Here is a 20,044-nt window from a genome sequence, read left to right on the forward strand (position 1 = left end):
GATGGGAAGGGCTTTCGGTCATGGATGATTTGGGGAACTCATTTTGCTTTGGGCCTCGTCCCCGTCTGCAATTTCTACGGGCATGCAGAACATAAATGGCGCTCCAAATGTGGTTGTACTCCGGTTCCCATCATGCTGGCTGGGACTGACGTGAGTTACAGTCCAACTCCAGTGAGAGAGTCACACGTCCGAAATGCCAGCTGCAGTGGGAGATGCCAGGGGTACGATCTGGGACCTCCTGTGTACATGGCAGGAACCAACCTCAGCCATAAATGTGGCAGGCAGGACGGTATGTTGCTGCCTCTGTTGTGGACCACACGCAGGTGAGGAACCAAAAGCAGCTCTCAATCCATCAATAAACAATATTTGAGAGCTGAAAATTGCCCAAGGAGGTGCCGCTGCCCATAATGCTATCTGCTAGGACGGGGTAGTCAACCTTTTTATACCTACCGCCCACTAATGCATCTTTCTTGATGGTAACATTTCCTTACTGCCCACCAGATGCCACAGAACCCCCTACCGCCCACCTAGAGTCCTGAGACGCCCACTAGTGGGCAGTAGGGACCAGGTTGACAACCCCTCTGCTAGGAGGTTATTGCAGCACTTCAAAATCCTGTGCTACATGTTTTGTGGTGGGACAAAAAGAAAGGAGGTGGGCAGTTTTCAGGCTTGTCAAATCTGTTTTGGGTTTCTTTACCAGAACTCCAGGATCTCCTGACCAAGGTGATAAGGACAGATGTCAGAGAATTGGTTTTAATTGCACTCACAGTCCTGCCACACACAAAAATCTCACCCTGCTTTGCTCCCCCCCCCCCCAATTTCACCAGTTGGGGGGAAGAGGCAATTTGTGGGTTTTGATGTTGTTAAAACAATTCAGTCCGAAAATCTCACCAGTCTCCGGCAAATCACTCAGAGATCTCACGGGAGAATAACCTGTCAAAGTGAGCCAAGGGGGTGGGAGCTGATAATTTGTCTTCTGGTCGTAAAACCTGCAGTTGGTCCTGACTTGCCTTCTGCCTACCCCTAGCACATGGCAGAACTACAGTCTCCCATTGTCCAACTTCTTCTGTACATCTCTGCCTGGGCAGATGAGGTTGTCAAGAGGGTTCTTCCTTCTCCTCTGTATGAGATCTGTGGTGTTGTGAAGACAGGAGAGGGCCTTTTTGGTGGTGGCCCCCTGTATGTGGAACTCCCTCCCTCCACTGAGGCGCTTCTGGCACTACCTCTTCATAACTTTAAGCGGCTGTTAAGACACATCTTTTTTTTCAGCAGGCATTGGGAGAGACCTCGTTGCTCCTGTTAGCAATTTGTTAAGTGTTTTTAATGGAGCCTTTAAAATCTTTTTGCCTGCTGCAAACCGCCCTGTGACTTGAGCAAAGGTGGCATATAAATTATCTAAATAAAACTTGGGCGGCTAGATGAACAGAGAGGACAAGGCCTCCTGCACCTTTAATAGTTGCATAGAAGAGGGAATTTTTGCAAGCCTCCTTGCAGGAAAGTTAAAAGGTTTATAAGCTCCCTCCTGCTTTGCCCGAGCTGCCAGACACTTTTCATCTGCTGGAAGAATCTCACCTGTTTCCAGCACTGGCCTCTGCAACAGGTGATTCAGCTCTGCCCATGTGATCTGGCCGGGCTGGGGAGGAGGACAGAAGACAAGCTGCGAGGCGGTGCTGGCATGTCCCTCTGTGAAAGCCGAGAAGGGGCAATGAAACAGAGGGCGCCTGGCTCCTTAGCACAGTTGGGCTCTGTTGCAAGGCACCAATGAGGCCACTGGCAGCAGTGTGGCAGAGCAGGCAGCCAGTTAACGGCAGCCGGCTGGCTGCAGCTCAGAGACCTCAGTCCTGCCTTCACCAGGATTTCTGACGCCCGTGCCTGGCTGCCAGCACAGGATGATGCGCAGCAGGCACCTGCCAGGGACCAAATTGCAGCCCGCTCGTCTGACACAGATCCAGACACCCTGGTCTACTAGAGGGTGCAGTGTGGCTTACAGAGATTGGGCTCTCCAGATGAATGTGGGACTTCAATTCCCATCAGCCCTAGCCAGCATGACTGGCTGCCAGGGATGATGGGAGCCGTAGTGCAGCCCACACCTGGAGGACCATAGCTTTCGTGCCCCGGTTTTAAGGGGTGTGCAAAAGGCAGGTGATCAACAGGTATGGGTTTCCCTCTCACGCGTCAGAAGGCTCAGTGGCAAGGAAGGCTCCACCTGTGGAGCAACAAATGTCAACCTTGCCTGGGGACAGGAGGCTGGTTCCTCTGTTTCCTCCATCTGGACAAGCAAGAGACATTGGCATGGGTCAAGGCACCTTCCAACCAGGCAAAAATACTGGGTGAGGTGACTACAGGTCAGGAAGAGGTGTGGCCTAGACAGCTCAGAGGACCAGGTGGCGATTTGGAGGGCCATATTTGCTTCCTGGTCATGAGGCACAAGGATGGAGAACTGGTGTCCCTTCAAATGTTGTTGGACTCCCAACTCTAATTGGCTTCAGCATCTTCTGGGGGCCACAAGCTCCCCACCCCCGCCATAGTATGGGTGGGATGGGATCAAAGCTGAACCAGGTATTTCATATTTAAAAAGGTAAAGGTAAAGGGACCCCTGACTGTTAGGTCCAGTTGCGGACGACTCTGGGGTTGCGGCGCTCATCTCGCTTTACTGGCCGAGGGAGCCGGCGTACAGCTTCCGGGTCATGACAAAGCCACTTCTGGCGAAACCAGAGCAGCGCACGGAAACGCCATTTATCTTCCCGCCGGAGCGGTATCTATTTATCTACTTTCACTTTGTGGTGCTTTCGAACTGCTTAGGTGGGCAGGAGCAAGGACCAAGCAACAGAAGCTCACCCCGTCATGGGGATTTGAACTGCTGACCTTCTGATCAGCAAGCCCTAGGCTCTGTGGTTTAGACCACAGCGCCACCCGTGTCCCACATTTCATATTTAGGAGGGAGTATTTATTGGATTATTGCGCCATTGGGTTCCTTAGTGGCTAAAGTAGGCAGGAAAGACTGTATAGAAGCAGAGAGCTGGAAGGGACCCCGGGAATGATCCAGTCCAAACCCCTTCAATGCAGGAATACGCAGCTGTCCCTTACGGGGATTGAACATGCAAGCTTGGGAGTTACCAGACCACGCTCTAACCAACCGAGCTCTCGGGTTTTCTTCGCTGCTGATGGGCCCAGGTACTGAAGCAAGGAGGCCACTTGCACGTGCCTTTCGATGTCTCCTTTCCTACCCCCCTGGCAATTTAGCTAGCCAACTCCCCATGAGGCACTGGGATCAGGTGGTTTCACAGCAAGGTATGCTGCTGGTATCGAGAGAGGCCAACACCACATGGAACGCGCCGCTGGTGGAGCTCATTATCATCTGTGGAGCCCAGATTTCTACCCAAGGCACTTAACACATCATCCCTGCCGTCTCCACTGTCGAAATCCCCTGCTCCAGCTCGGGAAGCCTGAGGCTCACAGATCTCAAAGCCCACCTGGACCCATTTCTCTGTATTGCCTTAGAGAGCTTGAAAGTGGTTCTTTCATGAGCACAGCCAGCCAGTGTTCTGCCTTTCCATAGGATGTGCAGCAGGTGGGATGTCATTTTTAGCAATAAATTAATTTTTGAAAACGTGCGATTGTATGCAAACTGCACCGCCGTGAACCCTGTGTGTTTCATGGGAGGTGCTCCCGCCCCCCTGCTTGCTGCTACTGCCCCCCACGGGGCCCTGCTGCTCTCTGGTGGTGGTCTGCATGACCACAACCGCTCCAGCCTGCCCTGGCCCTAAATATACTGCAGCTGCAGTTTGACCTCTTTTGGATCCCAGATGTATGGTGCGGCTGCCTCACACGAGCTTGGAGCTCTGTATCCGACTCTGCTCGTTGGGAATCTCAGAGTTGCTCCAACCCCTTGACCACTTGCTCTTTTCTGAACCTTTTCCAACTCTATGATGTCCTTTTTTGAGAGGAGGCAACCAGAAGTATACACATGTGGTTGTGCCGTAGATTTCTATCGTTTGCCGCCCCCTGAGTGCCTTGCTCTACCTGTCAGAGCTCTGAAGTCTAAAACCAACTTAATGAAAAAACACTGAGCCTCCAGCCAGGGTATGAATTTCAACGCTGACTTTTTTTTTTTAATAGAAAAGAAAACAATCCTTCTGACAAAGTCACTTTCAATTAAGTTTGTAACAAATATCAAATAAAATACAAAGGCTGTAAATTCTCAAGCCTCCCAACAAATGTACAAAAACGGGGGCGTGGGGAGGAATGTGGGTCCACGGGGTTCAAATACAACCAGAAAGCAGTTCAAGTTCTGTTAAGTCTGGCAGAGACCGGCAGAGGTGACCCCTCCTGCTTGCTGCTGCCTCCGCTGGAGTGTCCCCAGGGCTGGGAGACCAAGAGGGGAACCTCTTTTCCCAGCGCTCGCTTTCGCCCAGGGAGACTCTAACGCAACACACTTCAGAAGGCTTCGGGAGGAGGGCAACTATGACCGTGGAACACACACTGAGAGCGCACAAATTCAGCAACAACCCCGTCCCTTGTGAGGATGGTCAGGAAGGGGAGAAGGATGCAGCGGCGGCAGCCGCAGCCGGAAAAAGCAGCTTTCCCCCCTCGGGCTCCACTCTTCCCGCCCCAACTTCCTCCCCTTCAGAGCTGAAGGACTTTAAAAAGCCGGCAGGAGAGGGAAGGGGCTTTTACCTGGGCTGAGGAGGTCAGCAGAGCAGGTGGCAAGTAAACACAGCCCGACCCCCCTGCAGCGTGAGGTAGAGAGTTGCACCCTAAGACAAAACGCCGTTGTAAAGGAGCAGGGGAAGTAAGAAGGTAGCAACGAAAACCAGTGCCTGGGCCAGGGGCACGGCGTCACCTTTGGTATGTGGCAGAGCTGGGGGTCAAGTGAAGAAATCCCTGCCTCCCTCCCTCCTGCCACCTCTCCCAGCCTGAAGGCGAATCTCACTGCCCGGGGACCTCTGCTGCCAAGGAATGTGGAGCAGGGCAACCTGGGGAGGAGGCCGCAGCTAACTGCAGGAGCCCCAGGGGAACTGTGCCCTGCTTCTGCCTCCTGTCCCCAAATCAGAGAGCAAATGGTGCCCTTGTGTTCCTCAAAAATAAAAAGGAGAAAAAGAAGCAGCTACGGTGCTGAAGGGCTGCCCTGAGTGACTGCGAGCTTGGCCGTGTCCCTTGCTGGTTCAAACATGGACCCACCTGGGCCGCCCGCCCCCGCAGCCTGAAAGAACCCAGATCGGCTCACAAGCTGCTGCTGGAAGGAGGAGCCAGAGTCGCTCAGGGGCCCTGGAACGCCCTGCTGCCGCCGTGCAGGCATCAGTGGCGGCTGGAGACCAGCCCTTTGACCTTGGACATCTTCTTGGTGGGCGGCCTCTGCTCTGTGTGCGGGGGGCACTCCCGTTCCGCCAGCTGCTGCTCCATCTCCTGGGCCGAGGAGGAGGCTGTGGCTTTCAGCGTCTTCTTTATGTTTGTGACCTGCAGGGGAGGAGAGAGGCAGAGAGGAGGTTTCTTTGCAAACATGAAACAGCGGGGCACCCCCATTCCTCTGAAGCGCTAGTGGAGGACAGAAGTTTTCTGTCTGAAGTCGAGGTGCAGGAGGGAGCACAGGGAGCCAGAGACCAATGGGGAGGAGCAGGGAGCTCAAAGGGACATCGGAAGCAGCGTCAGACCGGGCCGAACAAATCAGCCATCTACCCTGGTGTCAGGGACTGGCTAGACGAAGGGGAGTGGTGCAAGGCAGCAGCCAGGGAAGCCTCAGAGCCAGGACACTGAGCAGAGGTTAGAGGAGGAAGAAATGAAATTGTCAGCGATGCAATGGAGGAATTTGTCAGACTTTACACTCTTGGCAGAGTTTGAGTCCCAACAGATATCGGGGAAGTTGAAGTCCCCCATGATTACTATTTATTTCTTTTTTGAATGTTTGGTAATCTGCTCTAGTAAGGCATCATCCAAGTCTTCAGTCTGGCTTGGCAGTCTACAGCAGACACCCACAGTAAGGTCACTGCTGTTTCTCTCTCCTACAATTTTTTACCCCTATACAGTTCTCTCAATCTGCTTTTCATGCTCCTGGTCATGGATTTCTTCACAAGTGTACACATCCTTTATATACAATGCTGCTCCTTCTCCCTTCCTGTTTGGTCCGTTCCTGTTGAACAGGTTATGCCCCTCAATTCCTCCATTCCAGTCATGAATCTCATCCCACCAGGTTTCAGTAATGCCTACCAGGTCGTATTTGCTGTCCTCTATTAAAAGCTCCAGTTCATCTTGTTTGTTTCCCATTCTCTGTGCATTTGTGTAGACAACTGAAACCATGAGTTGCTCCCTGCAGCTGCTTCCTTCCTGTAGTTTCTTGCCTTTTAGCAGGTTTCCGGAGCACCAGCTCAGTTTCAATGAAGCCATTATTCCCATTTCCAGGTGCTCTTTTGTTGTTCCTATTGTTTTTCCCTCCCCCTCAAGATCTAGTTTAAAGCTCTCCTGATTAGATTCTAAAGACTCTTGGGCGAACACTTTCTTGCCAACTGCTGTGAGGTGCAGTCCATCTCTCGCCAGAAGTCCTTCCTCAAGGAAACAAGAGACCATGATCCAAGAAGCCAAATACTTCCTGACGACGACCCCTGCGCAGCCAGTGGTTTACTCAAGTATTTTCCTCTCTCTTCTTGGGCCACAACCTTCAACAGGAAGGAGTGATGTCTCTTCAGCTCCCTGCCCAGTGTCTCATAGTTCCTTGCTGTGTGTGGCAGTATTATTTGTACCCACATGAATCAGAAAGAAGGGGTAGTAGTCAGTGGGCTTTATAAGACTTGGCAACTTCTCCGTCACATTGTGAATCTTTGCACCTGGAAGACAGCACACCTCCTGGGACATCCTGTTTCCTCCACACACTACTGCCTCTGTTCCCCTCAGTAGCATCACCCTGACTTGTCTCCTCCTCCTCTGGGGAGTAGCAGGAATCATTCTATGGGCTGTGCCTTCCAAAGGCTGCTTGGAGTGTTCTGAGGTCTGCTTCTGTTGTTCTCGAAGTCTTCCCCTCTTGTTTATTGGAGCTTATTTTGATATTGTTGGGACAAGTTACAAAGGCTGGAAACTTATGGTTTGAGTACTTCCTACTCCTTCCTCCCAGCTTGCCATCTCTGGGCTGCAATTCCCTTTCTCTGGTGTCGTCTCCACAGACGGTAGCAAGTATGTTATCAGCATACTCATCCACAGTCAGTAGCCTTGGATCTGATGGGGTTAGATCAAGAATGGAAAAAGGCTCTTCCAAATCCATCTCCTCCTGTCTTTCTGCTCTGGGGGTGTGTGTGTGTCAATAATCGTTCTGTGCACTGTACCTTTCACAGCCACCTTCTGAGTGTCTTCTGAGGTTGGCAACTGCTGTCCTAGCTCCTCTGGCCCAGAATCGGCGTCCACGGTGAGAGTACGGAAGCGATTTTGCAACTCTAATGACAAAGTGTGGTTTGTGACTGTCCTACTTCTGTGTGTCGCATTCCTCCAGGGGTTAGACCAGGCATCCGCAAACTCGGCCCTCCAGATGTTTTGAGACAACAATTCCCATCATCCCTGACCCCTGGTCCTGTTAGCTAGAGATGGTGGGAGTTGTAGCCCCAAGACATCTGGAGAGCCAAGTTTGGGGGTGCCTGGGTTAGACTCTTGCAATGGGCAATCTTTCTCTACCCTGGGGACACCCCATCTATCATGGTGCACAATCTCAGTCAACTCAGCTCTATCAAGCAACTCTGCATGTTGTCCTGTTGCTTGAGGTGTGGTTAGGCTGGCCTCAAGTTGCTACATCTTCTCTTCCAGCAAGACAACCAGCTTGCACTTGCTACTAGTGTACTGTTGCTTGTTCTCTGGCAGAATGACAAACATGGCACAGGTGTTACAGGTCACTGCAGCAGCTCCCTCACTCTCCATGTCTCTGGTCCTATGCACACCAATAGACAGAACTCTTGGCCTCCCCTTTAAACTCCCCTGCTAAACACCCTTGCAAATGCCCGTTTGCGAACTCTGGTCGTGAGCTCCCAGGATCTGCACTGAGCTAAGTTTATCAGGCAATAGAAGGACTGAATGACCAAATAATGTGAAATATAAAGCGCTGAGAAAGGTTTGAGAGGAAGAACCTAAGAGGAGTGATTACGAATTGTTCCTTTTTAGGCAGTAGCATGCTGCCCTCTAGAGGCCAGAAGACTCACAGGAGCCATCCTGAGAAGAATGGATAAACTTCAGGATTGATTTTGTGCATTAGCTCCCACAAAGCTAAAGTATGGACATCCTCTAGGCTGGTTAGACCAACAGGAGAAGATTCCACAGGAATGAGCGAAGGTTGCAGAGGAAAAGTCTCAACGTTCTTGAATTTACTCCAGTCCGTTTGGAAACGAGGGCTGCTGCTTGCTGCTTGCCCTAGAGAATGGAGACATTAACGGGGGGCCCATTACCTACCTCTGTCTCTACCTGCTGCTGGGTTCGGTTGTGGTTCTCTTTGTATTGGTTGGCTCTAAGCACCTGCTGCTCAATTCCTAACAGAACCGCTTCACACCCATCACACCTGTAAACACAATACTTGCGCAGTCAATGTCAGAGAGATGACAGGAGGTGGGGCTCTGCCTAAACCAAAGAGTGGGAAAGTTGGGAAACCCTGTCGGGGGCCAGCTTACCATTCGTGGAGTGTTTTGATGATGTTGCTGATGTCCTTCCTCTGGATGTCCCTGCCAATGCAGAAGTCCACTTCCAGCATCTGGTTGCGCTGGTCCAGCTTCCCCTGGATGATGTCGGTGTAAACGGCTTCGATGATCAGGTCTTCCAGCTCCCGCAGGTTCCGTATCTCCAGGTCATTCAGTAACACCGAGTAAGGAATACACTGGGGGAGAGAAGGGAGCTCAGGTGAGAAGCTGCCATTCGGGGGCAGAGACCAGCAGGAAGACCCTGGAGCCTAGACTAAAACATGCTTTTGTTTCTAGGTGCGCTGCTCACCGTTTTATAGGATACCTGCCAACTTCACACTTAGAATCACAGAAATGTAGAGCTGGAAGGACCCCCAGGGGTCATCTAGTCAAAGCCCCTGCAATTCAGGAATCTCATCTAAAGCATCCATGACAGATGGCCATCTAACTTCTAGCAGCTGAGATGATCAGAACTTCAGTTTCTCAAATACCTTAAGGAGCGGGATTCAACTAAGTTGTTGCGTGCATGGAGCAAGGTCATGCTTGTGTAATGGGACTACACCCCCTCAAAAAAAATCTGTTCTGGAGGGTTAGGGAAAACCCCAAAACAGGTTTAGGGCATGAAGGGGAGAAATCTTGTTGCTTGTGCAGGCATCGTTCCCCACGTACAAACCCCCATGCAGAGGTATGTTGGATTCACCCAGAGTATCTGTAGGACAGGTGCTGTAATAGCAGTACTTGTGGCATTACAGCCCGGCTTAACCTGTTATTACGTGTTGTAACCTATCTGCTGAAGTCAATGAAAAAACTGCTCTAGTTCTTGCTTTTTTCCAGAAATACCTAATGGGATAGGTGAAGGTAAAGGGACCCCTGACCATTAGGTCCAGTCGTGACCGACTCTGGGGTTGCGGCGCTCATCTCGCTTTATTGGCCGAGGGAGCCGGCGTACAGCTTCCGGGTCATGTGGCCTGTTTACCTTCCCGCCGGAGCTGTTTACCTTCCCGCCGGAGCGGTACCTATTTATCTACTTGCACTGTGACGTGCTTTCGAACTGCTAGGTTGGCAGGAGCTGGGACCGAGCAAAGGGAGCTCACCCCGTCGCTGGGATTCGAACCGCCGACCTTCTGACCGGCAAATCCTAGGCTCTGTGGTTTAACCCACAGCGCCACCCACGTCCCTCTACCTAATGGGATACAGGGCTACTATTATTCCTATTTTTTAGGGAGAACTAAAGTTGACACAGATACCTAGCCGTCCTTGAGTTACACCACGGAGTTACGATTTGGGAGAGATGGCAAAGGATAAACGATCAAGCCATCTGATAACTGATCAAAGGAAACCAAAGTGATTCAAGCATAAATGTTTCATTTCAGCAGCTGTCTCTCTGCTTCCCCCATTGATAAAAAGCTGCCTGAAAGCACCAGGGATTTATGTCCCATAAGTCTCTTCTACACACTTTGGCTCTCAAGATCAACAGGAGATGTCAAAAGTCCCCAAAAATTCATATATGCATGCATGTGTAGACACACATTTACACACACTGTGTGCGCGCGAACACACATATATGGAGGTTTGCCTTCAAACTGGCTGGTCTTAGTGCCAATACTTTACCTTCATTCTGGAAGCTAAGCTGACAATAGTTAAGTGCTTTAACTTGTTCTTCTGGGCCCCTGTTAGCTCTGGCAGGTTAGTCTTGTTTGCTGTCCAAGAAATTGAATTAAAGAAAAACTTCAGGTTATGGGCTTCAGTTGAATTACTCAACGCTGCTGACTTCATTCACACAACTTTGAGCCACATTCTCTGCCGCACAGAAGAATGCTCCCACTTCCCTACAGGCACTGGCAAATGGAGAAGCATGGGGCAGTTTTCAGAATACGCACCTCTGAAAAGCAGAGTCCACATTTCCCAACCTGATAACCTTCCTAAATGTTTTGAATTATAACTCCCATCAACTAAAACCAGCATGGCCAATGGACAATGGAGTCCAAAACACCTAAAGGGGACTAAGGGTGACATGGACTGTCACTTCACTGAGTTCATAGATCTATAACCAAAAAGAGAAAACCAGAGCAATGTGGCTTTAACTCTCCTTAAGTAGGAAGCAAGTGAAAACCTGGACAAGGCAGAACTTTGTTTCCAGTATCCACACATTTCTCTTCATTTTTTAAAAAAACAAAACAAAGGGGTGGAACAGGCAGTATGCCACTGGGTATGAATTGCTAGCCAGGGACTTCCGGGTTAGCGCGAACGGCTAATGGCGGATTCCCTCCGAGCTCCGGAGGGAATCGGCTCTACTGAGGACGGGTCTTGCCGTGCCGGCGACACGGGGACCCTCAGAAACCGCAGGCGCGGAAGCCTGCGGACTTGGTGACTCGGTGGGCACCTTAAGCGCCCTCCCCGACCCACGAAGAGCCTTTTTAAAGGCTGCGGAGAGGGTACGGAGAGTGGCGTGGTGCTGAGAGTAGATCGCTACCTCGGTAGAGCGAAGCCGCAAGCCATGGCCGGAGAGCGCTGACTTTCTTCCCAAAATTTGGACTGGATAACAAAGGACCCGTGAGTAGTGGAATTTGGACTTTAAAATTTTATCCTGTGAATTCGACACGATCGGGGGATGTGTTAAAGGGAAGTCCGCACCCCCTCTACTTATTGACGTTTCAAAGCAAGGAACGGAGAATTAAGGCGGAATGAATACTGTTTTGATGATTTAAAAGTTTCTCACAAATTTGATAGAACAAGATTTTTGTGCTGGAGAGAAAGGGAATTTGGAACTTTGTGTGTATCCCCCCCAAAAAAACCCGGGAGTGTCCTATTTGGGTCCCGGAGGAAGAAGTGAAAGGAGTTTGACAGCTGTCAAAGAAGCTGTCAAACGGGCGGACAAAGTAAAGAATTTTGCTATTTAATAACTCTTGGAATTAAAGCTGATACATTTGGACTGAGGCGACTGGAAACAAAGTATTGATAATAACAAAGTAACAGATTATTGGAAAAGGACTACTAAATAACTGAAAGCCCCCTAGGGGGAATTAGTGACATTACAATGGCTGCAGAGGGAAAATTACTGGCGGAGATAGAAAAAATGTTCTTTCTCGTGGGAATCCTGCAGGAGCAGAGTATGGCTCTGAGTAAAGTTTTTATGACCTTGAATCTTGAAACAAACAACTCTGCTGAATGCACAAAGGAGATGCATGATAAAAATTCTGCAGCTGAGCAGGAAGAGATGCCTTTGGAATTGACAGAGAAAAAAGAAGGAGTTCAGACACTACAAGTGGAAAATATCAACCAAGAATCTGCAGCGTTAGAGTATGAGCAAGAAGACCTCTGGATTACAGACCTGCGAAAGATGAGAAAGAAGAAGAGAGAAGCCCCTGGAGTACTTGGAATATTAAAACTAGAAAGAACAAAGCAACATGATTGGGACTTTTCTCTTGAGTATGGAAAACTAGATGGTCTTTCGCAGCAAACACTCTTTAACATTCTGAATGAAAGAAAATATGATCTGACTCTGACTGAACTCCTTCGGGGTCTTAGGACCATCAAAGAGGACTACCAATATAGTTGGCAGAGAGGGACTGACAGAGAATCAGACGCCTCGGACGTGAGGAATCCGGGCTAGAACTATTTTTTGTTTGTTTTTCTGGACATTTGTCTAGGAAGGGACAGAAACCGGGGCAGGGGGGGGAGAGAATAGAATTATAAAATGTTATGTTTTGTTTACTTGGTCAATGTGACCTATAATTAATATAATAAAGGGAAAATTTGTGAAGGGGAAGTTAGACCGACCTTAAAAAAAAAAGAAATTATTGATTATAAGAGAATTGGATAGTTGAATATAGATAAACAAAAGAATTTAATTTTCAAAAGTAATGTGAATATCTTTAAGAGGTTAGGTAAGAACTTGCTGAATTAATTTTGGAATTGGGATGTAAGAGGAGGGGGTGGGGGGAAGTCAATGAAAGTGGGTAAAGAAACTTAGGGTATGTAATTGTATTTGTGTGTTTGTTTGTCTTTGTCTTTGTGTGTGTGTCTGTTCTTATAAAATGTAAAAACCCAATAAAAATTATTTAAAAAAAAAAAAAAAAATGAATTGCTAGCCAGAATCCATGGATTTTGCACTGATATCACACAAGGTTTCTGAACAGTTTCTATTCCCTCCATTGTGCTTCACCAATAAATCCATTTTGGATCACCATTCACAGTATCCCAGTGTTTTAATTACAAAATACCATGAGGAGGATACCCACCCATCACAGAACCAATTGTCATAAGATGGTTTGAGCATGTGAGAACCACGCAAGTGTTGTGTGTTTTGCAAAGATTGTCCCTTTAAAAGATTTGATGCAGAATGTATGGCAACTTTAGAAGACTCAGGTGGTAAAATTTGGATGAGAATCAAGTTTAGGCACAAGTTATTGACAAGGCAGATTTGGTAACAGGAAAGTTTCAAATCTCATTATTCTTAGAATGTCCTTGAAATCTGCAAAACGGGGGAGCTGGAAAACTTTTGGATAGAGAAGCAGCCTGGCACTGGGAACCAGTGCAAGTCACAGCAAATCAGTTCATCTGGACTGATAAAGTAACTTCATATGAAACATTTGGAGCCACCCAAGTTCACATGCTCTGTTGGAGGAACTGGGCACGGAGGAATGGGTTAATTTCTTTCAAGGGCAGAAATCACCCTAGGTATGAGATGTTAACAGGTACAAGGTGAACCAAGCCAGTTGATATGGCAATGGCTCATCAGACAGTCAGTGAGCCTTGAGAAGTGAATCTGTGTTATGTCTTGAATTGCTGGAGCAACAGAAATACTTTGTATTTGTATGCATATATCTGCCGAAGTCAAAAGCCAACAACATCCAGTTAGATCTCAGGCAACAAGGCTTAGAAAGACCTCTGAGGACTTGCTGAACCCATAGTATGATACATTAATGCAGTTTCGCATGTTGCTACGTCTTTAGTACAGAGCAGAATAAATTTATACTATTTATAAAGTGCCTGAAATGTTACATGCTGTACAATGATATACTTCAGAGTCAACAGTGAAACTGGAAGGAAGGGTAAAATTAGTAGGAAAGAAAAGTGCAGGGCTCAGAAGAGACCACAGGGGAAGAGCAGAAAACAGACAGAAAGGGGAGCGGAAATGGACGTGAAGCAAGAGGAAGGAATTGTGATAGAAACTGAACAGGACAACCAGCTACCAGAAGCGCAGCTCCTGCTCTGCTCTTGGACAATTAAAGATCTGCAGTGCAGAGTAAGGAGTGCAAAGCCAGGCAACTGATGGTCTAATCACCAGCAGTCTAGGAAATGAGATGAGATGGGAGGCAATGGGAACAGAACTGCACGATAACAGGAGAAAAAAAGGGGGAGAAATGGTATGTTAACCTATGCTATATTTCTACACTGCTTTTCATTCAAATGAATCCCAAAGCGGCTTACAAATAGGGATAGAAATAAAATCAACAAATGGTTTTAGAGATGAGCTCCATCTGAAAAGGACAGAAATTTTGTCTGAAGGAACTAAGGCAGGCAGATCTCGCAGATTTTGATATCTTCCATGAACTTGGCCAAGAAAGAAACTGGAGATGCCAAAAGCCAATGAAGACACAGTAGTGTTAAAATGTGTTCTAGAATTGCAGCTGCCTCTTACCTACATAGTCCGGGTATGTTCCATAGGCAAAGAGATTCAGCAGCTGAAAATAAGCAGCGTTGGGACCTTCGGCAAGCTGCATATGAAGAAAAAAGAAAGGAAGAGACCCATTAGAGTGCAATTGAGCCCATGGCTAATTAAGTATTAAGACTATTCCAAGGGTTATCAAATTACACTATTGCAAGCTTGCTTAAATCAAGGAGACAGCACGGTCAAGGCCAGATGTTTCAGCAACGGAGCTTCCTGTTTTCCAGGTTCAACCTTGGAAAATGGCACTGCTAAAGCAGCGTTCACTAAAGTGGGTGCCCTCTAGAGGTTTGGACGACAACTCTCATCATTCCTGACCATTGGCCATGCTGGCTGGAACTAATGAATGATGTAGTCCAAAGCGTCTGATGGGTACTGTGCTGCTGAAGACCACCCTAAATAAAAGAGATTCCATTTTCATTGTTCCACAGAATCTTCTGGCACACAGACTGTGTCGATTTTGCAGGCTGTTGCAGGATCAAGGTCTGTATAAGCCAACATATGAACCAAGTACTGCATTTTTCGCTCTATAGGACGCATCCAACCATAGGATGCACCTAGTTTTAGAGAGGGAGAACAAGAAAAAAAACCCCATCCCTCTCTGCGCAGCGTCCCTTCAACGAAGCGGCAGGAGAATCAGAGCCCCTTCCATTTTTCCTTCCGCTTTGCTGAAGGGTTTTCGCTGAAGCGAAAGCAACACGAAGCCTCCGGAGGCTTCAGGCGGCTATCCCTGAAGCCAGGAGAGCAAGACTTCAGTGAAAGCAACCCGAAGCCTCCGGAGTGCGGCGGGAGCACTCCTGCTGCGCTTCGGAGGCTTCGCGTTGCTTTCGCTGAAACCATGGAGCCTGCATTCGCTCCATAAGACGCACACACATTTCCCTTAATTTTTGGAGGGGAAAAAGTGTGTCTTATAGAGCAAAAAATACGGTACTTTGGCCAGGCACCCACAGCACCTTCCAATATGCCACTTCTTGCCATTTTGTCAGGACCAAGAAACTATGGTTGATGGCTTCAGAACAAGTTAAGATGTTAAGCCATGGTTTGAAGTTGGGTTAATGCCCTGGCTTGTTCTGAAGCCATAAACCATACGGCAGGCTTACATGTAATGCTCAATCATGATTTAGAACAATGAGCATGAGTTATAATGAGCACAAGAGAAGACTTGAGCTCCCACACTCCACTCACCCACCTACCCAGTACAACCTGGAAAATTACCTGAGCAGTTTGCTTTCACTTTCCACAAAACTTGAGGTGGCAATTTAAAACAAATTAGTTAAGCAAGCCAGCAGCATAATTTATGGTTTGACACTCACCAGTCTCTAGGAAATCGGTCACACTCACCTCTTGCACATTTGTTAATTCCAGCAGCTCACCAAAGACATAAACCCCAGGGGCCTCGAGCACTTGGCTGATGAGGGCAGTCAGAGCTGATCCACTGGTGCCTTTGGCTAATAAAATAAACTGCTCAAGGAGATTACAGGACGGTTTCTGTTCCCCTGCCATTCTAGACGCTTTTACCTTTCAAAGAGAAAAAGGGGATAAATCACTACTCAATCACTGCTAAGAAAGAATATGAGTGTGGCCAAGGTGGCAAATGTGTCTCTGTGCTTCCTGCTCAAAAAAAGGTAATCCAACAGAAGTGAGAAGTTTACTAATGCACAAAGCAGCAGCACTTCAACTCCAAACACAACTGCATAAAGGCTTGCAGAAGGTTGGGAAACAGTAGCTGAAGAGTATTGCTTATTGAAGGACACAGTCTACATTACTTCAGTAAGGGAGTGGGTGAACCCTTGGAAAATATATCTCTAAGTCCAGAGAGCCGTGGAAACAACGCCAGAATTGTAATCAACATAAATCATTTCAGAATTGCTTCCCAATCCTGTTCCTGCATTTCAGCTTTTAAAGTACAGCTGTGAACTTTCCCCTTGATTCTACCGTCCCACCTTTCTTTCATATGCTTTGGTTTTTTTACAATCAAGAAGTGTATGAATTTCATTAAAACAAACAAATATCCGCCCGCCCTCAGGGGAAGAGGTGAAAATTCTCTTTTGGGAGCATACAATGGCACTTAGTTTTCGAACATAATCCATTCCAGAAGTCCGTTCAAGTTCCGAAACATTCGAAAACTAAAAGCGGAAACCTCAAAACGGAAGCCTCATTTCCTGCTTGACTTCCGAGGCGTGTTCAGAAACCAAGGCATTTACTTCTGGGTTTTCGGCGTTTGAGTTCCAAAGCTGTGGGAATATGGTCATTTGTCCATAACCATCTTGGCGTGAGACTGATTATTTACGGATGGCGAGCTGGTTCTCGTCACAAAGCGTTCAACTACAGAGGGGTTTGAAAACCGAGGTACCACTGTATGTGTATGTATTACATATATGTAACACACACACATTGTTTTTATTACGTACAGTGGTGCCTCGCAAGACGAAATTAATTCGTTCCGTGAGTTGCTTTGTCTTGCGATTTTTTTGTCTTGCGGAGCGCGGATTCCCTGGGTATTAACGGCTTTAAGAAAAAGGAAGCAAACCTGCAAGACGTTTTCGTCTTGCGAAGCAAGCCCATAGGGAAATTTGTCTTGCGAAGCAACTCAAAAAACGAAAAACCCTTTCGTCTTGCGCGCTTTTTGTCTAGCGAGGCATTCGTCTTGCGAGGTACCACTGTACTTTGTGGTTTTATTCTGCATTTTTATGCTGTGACCCACCCAGAGATCTTTGGATGAAAGGCGAAATACACACTTAATAAACAACAACAACAATGCATAAGCCCCCTCCCACTGCATATATATATATATATATATATATATATATATATATATATATATATATATATTATGCAAGGCGGAACACACGATAAATAACAATCATGCTGCACACGCTCCCTCCCACTGCATATATATTATAGGTCTCTCACACACAGGAGGGGAAATGGGAGAAAGGCGTTCTTGCGAGGCGCTTAAGGGGACCGGGCGCCGCAGGGCCGGTGTGCTTGGGGGGCTCCCTCTTCCCACAGCCCCCCGCCCGGTGAGGGAGGCCGCCATCACGAGGGGGAAACCCGCCCCCCAGGCCCCCCCAGGGCCCCCCTCCGCCCTGGCCACGGGCCGCCTCCCCGGCCGCAGCCCCTACCGGGCAGCCCGGCGCGCTCCCTTCCCTCCTCCTCCTCCTCCTCGCTCGCTTCCTCCGCCCGTGCCGCACCTCAGGCCGCCATGACAGCGGCAGCGGCGGCGGCGGAGAAGGAGGCGGCGGCGGCGGAGAGGGACCGGCAAGAGCGTCGCGCGCGTGCGCCGCCGCCTCCGCTCCGGCGGGGAACTGCCTCCCCCGCGAACGAAGGTTCCGCCTGGGGAGACTCAGCGCCGCCTCACATTATTATTATTATTATTATTATTATTATTATTATTATTATTATTATCATATTTTTTACAATCAAGAATGTATGAATTTCATTAAAACAAACAAATATCCGTCCGCCCTCAGGGGGAAGAGGTAAAAATACCCTTTTGGGAGCATACAATAAATAATAATATTTAATAATAATAATAATAAAAATACAGAACAAGCGCACGAAACAATAAACCTCCCCACCACCACACCACTATACATAGATACTGATACTGTATAGTTATAGATTGTATTTTTATGCTGTGAACCACGCTGAGATCAACAGGTGAAGGCATCCAAATAAGTATAATTATAATTATACGCAGCCCCTCTGGGCTGCTTCCATAATATTCATTATGATTATACATATTACAAGCACAGCCATCCCCGCCCGGTCCTCCTCCCTTAACACTCTGCCGGAGTTTGCACATCTGAAGGCTGTATTTCGATAAGTAATAATAATGTGGTTTTAATAATAATAATAATAATAATAATAATAATAGTTATATTTATCATGCCGCCACCAACCCTCATAAAAAAAAACAGGTGCCAGAGCAGTTCACAGAAATCTGAAACAACATGCAATGATATAAATGTTTGCTTTTTTTAAAAAAAGGAACCCTCCCCATATTACTTTTTAAAGGCTTTTGCACACAATAAAAACACCTGTAACGTAGCACAGATAAACCTAATGGAAGCAAAAATAAGGGGTGCTCTACATTCGGCGGGGCTTATTCACCAGGTAAATAGGCATAGGGTTGTGGCCTGGCAGCCCCATCCCTAACCATGAGTCCTGTTGAATTTCGTGGGGTTTATTTCCAAATTAAGTGGGGTAAGGCCCAGTCCTGTGGGAGGAGGGCATGATGAAGCCAATAGTTAACTTCCAAGTAAAGGCATGCAACGAGAATCTTGCTGTGCAAATGCTCCTGGCAGCCCCGTGAGGCCTAAGCCCATTCACGCCAGTGGATTTAGGAGCGTGGTTTAGGGTATGGTCATTGTTAGAAGAAAACCTTGAGTTACCAGGTTAACAGCAGCACCAAATTTCTTGACATTCAGAGACGGGCAGCATCCCATTCTGCCCCTAACCCCCGTGGCTCAAATCATGGGCTGGTGATGTCCGCAATGTTGCCAGCCTTAAAAGGCAGAGGGCAGGGCACAGCTAGCAGTGGGGAGGTCCAGAAAGAAGCTAAAATGTTGGTTTCAATGTATTGGGGAGGGGGAGGGGGGGAAGACCGCTTCCTCTTGTTGCAATGGTTCCTTAGAAATTCGGATTATAGCAATGATGTGCAGGCGTTTCCCCCACTTTGACTCACGTACAACCACGTATAGGTGAAGCACCAGGAAATAAATAGATTTAAGCTGCTACCAAAGGTAGGAGAACTGCAAAAATGGTGCAAAAAGAGCGGGAAAGCAGCTAGCAATCGCAGGAGCCTTTGCACAGAAATTTCAGGCGTGTAGAGAGTGAAAAAGGAGAGTTGGAGAAAGCGACTGTGGAGGAATTTGGCTGATTTTTGTGGATATTTGGTGGTGACTGGGAGTGGCCGCCGGGACAATATAACACTGGTCCTGAAAGATCTATCTACATTGATTCCCAGTATGTTTCCAAGCACAATTCCAAGTGTTGGTGCTGACCTTTAAAGCCGTAAACGGCCTCGGCCCAGTATACTGTACCTGAAGGAGCATCTCCACCATCATCATTCAGCCTGGACACTGAGGTCTAGTTTCAAGGGCCTTCTTGGTGGTTCCCTCACAAACTCTCCAAGTGTCCCTATTTTCACAGGGACAGTCCCAGATTTACAGAAGCCGTCCCAGTTTCTGATTTGATCCCAGAATGTCCTGCTTTGCTTAGGACATCCCTATTTTCTTCAGAGAAATATTGCAGGGTATGGTAGGATGTCCCTATTTTCATCAGAGAAATGTTGGAGAATATGGAATTATCCGACCCCCAAGCAATCTGAAGGCAGCCCTGTATTTTTTGTATTTTTTAATATATTTTTATATATGTTGGAAGCCACCCAGATTGGCTGGGGCAACCCAGTTAGATGAGGTGGGGTATAAATAGTAAAATTACCGGTATTTATTATGGAATAGGACATTCCTATTTTCATCAGACAAATGTTGGAGCGAGAGGTGAGGTTACAGGGAGCCAGGCAGAGGGCCTTCTTGGTAGTGGCACCTGCCCTGTGACACACCCTCCGAGCAGATGTCAAGGAGATAAACAGCTGTGTGATTTTTAAAAGACATCTGAAGGCAGCCCTGTTTAGGGAAGTTTTTACTACCGGTATTTTTTGCTGGGAGCCGCCCAGTGTGGCTGGGGCAACTTAGTCAAATGTTGTTGTTGTTGTTGTTGTTGTTGT

The 20,044-nt window shown here is 47.8% G+C and overlaps 1 protein-coding gene across 2 annotated transcripts; it reads right to left on the bottom strand.

Annotated features, from left to right (window-relative positions):
* Nucleotides 1-5,163: 5,163 nt before the first annotated feature.
* COPS7B (COP9 signalosome subunit 7B) lies at nucleotides 5,164-18,849 on the bottom strand. 2 transcript variants are annotated; one of them, XM_081863934.1, is made up of 7 exons: nucleotides 18,708-18,849; nucleotides 15,652-15,828; nucleotides 14,284-14,359; nucleotides 10,251-10,339; nucleotides 8,634-8,836; nucleotides 8,419-8,524; nucleotides 5,164-5,457 (listed from the first exon to the last, which is right to left on the bottom strand). In XM_081863934.1, exons 1-7 carry the CDS (start codon nucleotides 18,759-18,761, stop codon nucleotides 5,299-5,301), a joined length of 864 nt encoding a protein of 287 aa, XP_081720060.1. In that variant the 5' UTR covers nucleotides 18,762-18,849; the 3' UTR covers nucleotides 5,164-5,298. The 2 variants fall into 2 exon arrangements, with proteins under 2 accessions (XP_081720060.1, XP_081720061.1); XM_081863935.1 differs by lacking the exon at nucleotides 18,708-18,849 and adding an exon at nucleotides 17,436-17,573.
* Nucleotides 18,850-20,044: the final 1,195 nt, after the last annotated feature.

The sequence above is a fragment of the Podarcis erhardii genome, assembly GCF_964252035.2.
Source record: "Podarcis erhardii genome assembly, chromosome: 5".
Classification (NCBI taxonomy): domain Eukaryota; kingdom Metazoa; phylum Chordata; class Lepidosauria; order Squamata; family Lacertidae; genus Podarcis; species Podarcis erhardii.